At 39.5% G+C, this 6,000-nt stretch overlaps 1 protein-coding gene across 5 annotated transcripts in view; it reads right to left on the bottom strand.

Annotated features, from left to right (window-relative positions):
* LOC138736814 (gap junction Cx32.2 protein-like) overlaps window positions 1-6,000 on the bottom strand; it is a 28,865-nt gene continuing 22,865 nt past the window's right edge. For all 5 annotated transcript variants that reach the window (XM_069886866.1, XM_069886865.1, XM_069886870.1 and 2 more), the window contains one exon: window positions 1-2,927. In XM_069886866.1, the coding sequence (XP_069742967.1) occupies window positions 2,019-2,912 (894 nt within the window). In that variant the 5' untranslated portion in view covers window positions 2,913-2,927 and the 3' untranslated portion in view covers window positions 1-2,018. The remainder of the gene's footprint in view (window positions 2,928-6,000) is intronic.

The following is a 6,000-nucleotide window of genomic DNA, read 5'->3' as shown; positions in this document are numbered from 1 at the left end:
TTAATTTTGTGTTTCCTTTTAATGTCAGTTTTAAATTAAGTAATAGTATCTTAATTGCTTTGACTACATACATTTGAATTTTTAAAAATTATTTAAATAAATTCAAATATAAAATAAAGAGTGAAACAGATATTTGACAGCACAAATTGGAGGTACACAGGTGAGGACCACTTGCATCGACTAGCATCTTGTCACCAATAATGGCCTAATCCACTCATGGTACAGTCACAGAAACAAGGTCTCAAAGTCACTGGGAGCAACATGGCCATGAAAGTTAAGTGGTATGCTCAGGTTAATGTGGGATCTGACAGCAGGTAGGATCAGGGGTAATCTGACCAATTGTTATTGAAACACTCAGATAGTAAAAATCAATTCAAACAATAAAAGGTTGATGTTAACATCTATCTACATCATGATAACATTGCTCTGTCACCTTTGTCAAATAGCAGTTTTAGAAATGTGCTCGTATATTACTACCATTTGTACACAAATGAACTGTATAATTTTAGAACAATATCTTCAGGGATTTCTGCAGAAAAATGTACCAATGTCAAAAAGTTATACATTTTGGTTCAGTTATTTGCTGAAGGCATTCATATATTAGAACAGATTAGAGTAGATGCAACTTTATTGTCATTGTGCCAAGTACAAACCCAATGAAATACAATTAGCATCTAATCAGAAGTACAAAGAATAGTGGCATTTACGACTAACTTTGAATAAAAGCAAGTGTGTCAGCAAATAAACAAGTATAAAAGTACTGATAGTACAATAATGCTCAGCACTAATGTGTGTGTATATATAATATAATATATATTACGCATACATACACCTTCAATACCAGTGCTGGTCAAGAAGTTACAAACTCTAGGCCTCTGTACCCCCCTCCCCCTCTGCAACTGGATCCTTGACTGTCTCATCAGAAGACCACAGTCAATACGAATTGGAAAAAAAAATCTCCTCATTGATTATCAACACAGGTGCATCCCAAGAATGCATGCTTAGCACACTGCTCTACTTGTGTGGCCAGGCACAATTCCAATGCTATCTAAAAATTTATCGATGACACCACAGTTGTCAGCAGAATCACAAAGTGCAATGACGAAGCCTATATGAGGGAGATAGATCAGCTCATTGAATGGTGTCACACCAACAACCTTGCGCTTAATGTTAGCAAAACCAAGAGGATAATTTTGGACTTTGGGAGGAAGTCAGGGAAACGTGACCCAGTCCTCATTGAGGACTCTGTGGTGGAGAGGGTCAAGAACTTCAAATTTCTGGGTATCAACATCTCTGAGGATCTGTCCTAGAACCTCCATGATGATGTAATCATGAAGAAGGTTCATCAGCGGCTATACATTGTGAGGTGTTTGAGGAGATTCGTTATGTCACCGAAGACTCTCATAAACTTCTATAGGTGTACCATAGAGATCATTCTGTCTGGTTGCATCACTGCTTGGTATGGAGGCGCCAAATCTCAGGACAAGAAAAAAAAATTCCAGAGGCCAGGCACCAGACTTCACTCCATCGAAGACATCTACATTAGATGGCTGCTTAAAAAAGCAGCTATGCCCTCTTCATTCTGCCACCAACAGGAAAAAGGTACAGAACCCTAAAGACAAGCACTCAGCAGCACAGGGACAGCTTTGTCCCCACTGCCATCAGATTCCTGAATAATCATTGAACTAAAGACATTGCCTTATTTTTCATACACTTTTTTATGTTATTGTTGTAAGATGGTTATAATATGAATGCTTTGACACTGGAATGCAGCTGTATAACACTGAATTTCATGACTTGTTCATGACCATAAAATCTTATTCTATTTCTGATAACTCTGGCCCTTTCTGTCATGGCAGAATAAACTGCTTTATAACTCATTATAAATTGTTTAGGTTGACATGCATAGTGAAAGGATATCATCAATATTACCTCACTATGTTCTTATTCATGAATTACTGTACTATTTTGGCTACTATTCTCTGGAACAAAGCATTAATTTTTGAATAGTGCATACTTTATTTTCCTATATATTCTTTCTTCTCCTCACTACACTTTTCAATCTCGTAATTAATGGTATTCTCAGACTGGGAATCCTGGCTACTGCATGGTTCTGTACTAAAAGGTTTTGCTTTAGAACTGGAGATAGACACCTCAGCAGGAAGTTTTAGTTTATCAAAGGATTCAGCAGCAAAGTGGGGAGGGGCATGTTTGTGATACCTCTTCTGTGTTGAAATAGTTATCTGCCTGAAAACAAGATAAACTATTTCAGCTATATTTAGAAGAAGCGACAGACAAGCCACAGCCAGCATGAAAATGATGAAGATGGTTTTCTCTGTAGGGCGTGAAATAAAACAATCAACAATATGTGGGCAGGGATATCTTCCACACACATATATTGGACCCAAAGAAAATCCATAGAGATACCACTGACCCACAATGAAACCAACTTCAAACAAAATTTTACACAAAACATGCATTAAGTAGGTAAATAATAGTATCCCTTGTATTTTTACTTTTCCTTGATTTACAATATATTTTGGTCGTTTCTTCACACTTCTGAAATTACCCACTGATTCATCCGTTGACTTGTGTTCTTTTCGCTCTAAATGAACAACATGTAACACATGCCCAAGATATAACAAGGTAGGTGTTGAAACAAAAATGATCTGAAGAACCCAAAAGCGAATGTGAGAAATGGGAAAAGCTTCGTCATAGCAGACATTTTCACAACCAGGTTGGCGAGTGTTGCAAATGAAGTCAGCTTGTTCATCACCCCAAACCTTCTCTGCAGCAGATCCAAGCAATAGGATCCTGAAAACAAACAGCACAGTGAGCCAGATCTTCCCCACAACTGTAGATTGTGACTGAACTTTATCCAGCAGTCTTCCAAGGAAAGTCCAGTCTCCCATTCTTCAGAAATATTCCTGTCAAATTACACACACACACAATTAAATACAGATCAAATCACCTGCATTACTAATTCAATAATTAACTACTTTTTCTTATAATATTCAGGGTGAATTTTTGCAAGAGTTGCCTGCCACTTCTATCATAACATCGAGAGATATGTAACAGAAGTTTAGGAGAAATGGCATTAATAAAGAATGAGCATAGACCCTGTGAAAATTCAGTCATCAGAATAATTTCAAATTAAGTCTCTGAAAATCTTATTTTGCATTTTTTATATTTATATATAGTGCTTATTGTATGTCAAAAGCAATTTTATTGAATTAAAAATTAAAGCCAAAAATTCAAGGCCAGTGTGCTGCTGTTCCCTTTTCATTTGTTCAAACCCTTGAATTCAAAACCCTGAGGGACAAAGTGCAGCAGTTTACGAAGGCAGCTGACCATTGCCTTCTCAAGGCTAATCAGGTAATAAATGTTGGTCTTCATAATAATGGTCACCTTCCAAAGAGAATAATACAATTACTGGTAACTTGGGTATTGTACCGCACATGTGAATGATTGTGAATATTTCATTATGAAAGGGATTCACCAGCCTTGTAAAATCCCCATTTTCAGAAGACCCCTCCAAAAGTTAAACATTTTCATTATTTGATGGACAATATGGTGGACTGCTTCAAAGTATAAGATAAACCCACCATCGATTTAAAAAAGACATTCAGTTCTTTGAGATGGATTTATGCTCCAAGAATTGAAGCCACTTTATAGACAGTCTGAGTCGAGGTTGTAACTGAGGTGTAGTCTTTTACTCGCTACTTGAGATAAAAGATCACTTCTATGCTCTGCTTTCAAAGTGGTATCAATCCAGCTTGCAGATGGGGAGGTCACAGTAGGGAGTTCACCCAGGTTATGCATTTCTTTTTTTTAAAAAAAATCTGCACACATTCATATGTAAGAATAGGCCTGAATCTCCTTGTTCTATAGATTATGACAGAGTATTTTGAATAAAATGTAGATTTGTGATATTCTGCCATTAATGCAGAAGGAAGTGTCCTCTGAGATATCACATCCAAAGTACAGAATACCTATGGATAGATGTTAAAATTCTCAAAGATACACTCCACTTAAAATCACCAATGCCTGAAGAGGTCGCACAAAATCAGTGAACCGGTGCGGACTCGAAAGGCCAACATGGCCTGTTTCCGCTCCGTAAATGGTTATATGGTTATATGGTTATGTACATTGATTGTATTTATTGTTATGCTATAAAATTAATGTGAAGACTTTCAATATAAAGTTGTATTGATAATTTCAAACCAATACATTGGTATCAGACTTCACTTAAATGTTACAGAAAGGGCATACAGCCTGTCATTTGCCTAGGAGAATGAAAATCTTTCATTTACTTATGGTTAATATTATCTACTATGTTAAAAGTAGTTCTTAATGTGATTTGTTTTGGGGGAGGAAAAAATGGGATAAATAGGTCCATTTCAGGTAAAAGGAAGACAAAGGATTGCAAGTGAAATGATGTCAATGTACTCCAGTGTTTTTTTTTCCATAATGTCATTAAAATTAAATGTGGCAGAGGCTAATATCCCTGAGCTCTCACTGAAAATTGATTTTTTTCAAGCTTGAGTAATGGTCGAACTGTTAAATGTCATGTGTAGCAGATAGAGTGGAACATTAGACCAGCAAACAGAATAACATACTCTGCAGATGATAAAGCAGATAATATTCTCCTCCAGTTTAACTCATCAACTGGTGACAGTGAAAATCATAACACAATCATAGGAAATTTTAATCCTTAAGATTAATGTTACAAAAGATTTGTAAAAATGTCTAAAGTAAAGCAGCAACATCCTCCTATCATTTCAACGGTAGCATCGTCGATTTTAAAATTCAAAGACACATGGGGAGATTTTCAATGATGTACTGCTCTGATTTTTGCTCTATAAGTGGAAGGAAAATGGTTAGAAAAGCAGAAGAGCCAGCAATTCTCTGATTCTGCCGGAAGAGCCAGCAATCCTCTGATTCTGCCGGAAGAGCCAGCAATCCTCTGATTCTGCCGGAAGAGCCAGCAATCCTCTGATTCTACCGGAAGAGCCAGCAATTCTCTGATTCTACCAGAAGAGCCAGCAATTCTCTGATTCTGCCGGAAGAGCCAGCAATCCTCTGATTCTACCAGAAGAGCCAGCAATTCTCTGATTCTGCCGGAAGAGCCAGCAATCCTCTGATTCTGCCGGAAGAGCCAGCAATCCTCTGATTCTACCAGAAGAGCCAGCAATCCTCTGATTCTGCCGGAAGAGCCAGCAATCCTCTGATTCTGCCAGAAGAGCCAGCAATCCTCTGATTCTGCCGGAAGAGCCAGCAATCCTCTGATTCTGCCGGAAGAGCCAGCAATCCTCTGATTCTGCCAGAGGAGCCAGCAATCCTCTGATTCTGCCGGAAGAGCCAGCAATTCTCTGATTCTGCCGGAGGAGCCAGCTATCCTCTGATTCTGCCGGAGGAGCCAGCAATCCTCTGATTCTGCCGGAGGAGCCAGCAATCCTCTGATTCTGCCGGAGGAGCCAGCAATCCTCTGATTCTGCCGGAAGAGCCAGCAATCCTCTGATTCTGCCGGAAGAGCCAGCAATCCTCTGATTCTGCCGGAAGAGCCAGCAATTCTCTGATTCTGCCGGAAGAGCCAGAAATCCTCTGATTCTACCGGAAGAACCAGCAATCCTCTGATTCTGCCGGAAGAGCCAGCAATCCTCTGATTCTGCCGGAAGAGCCAGCAATCCTCTGATTCTGCCGGAAGAGCCAGCAATCCTCTGATTCTGCCGGAAGAGCCAGCAATTCTCTGATTCTGCCGGAAGAGCCAGCAATCCTCTGATTCTGCCGGAGGAGCCAGCAATCCTCTGATTCTGCCGGAGGAGCCAGCAATTCTCTGATTCTGCCAGAAGAGCCAGCAATCCTCTGATTCTGCCGGAAGAGCCAGCAATCCTCTGATTCTGCCGGAAGAGCCAGCAATCCTCTGATTCTGCCGGAAGAGCCAGCAATTCTCTGATTCTGCCGGAAGAGCCAGAAATCCTCTGATTCTACCGGAAGAAC

This window comes from Narcine bancroftii, chromosome 6 (genome assembly GCF_036971445.1).
Source record: "Narcine bancroftii isolate sNarBan1 chromosome 6, sNarBan1.hap1, whole genome shotgun sequence".
Classification (NCBI taxonomy): Eukaryota; Metazoa; Chordata; class Chondrichthyes; order Torpediniformes; family Narcinidae; genus Narcine; species Narcine bancroftii.
This window is presented reverse-complemented; position numbering and strand designations above follow the sequence as displayed.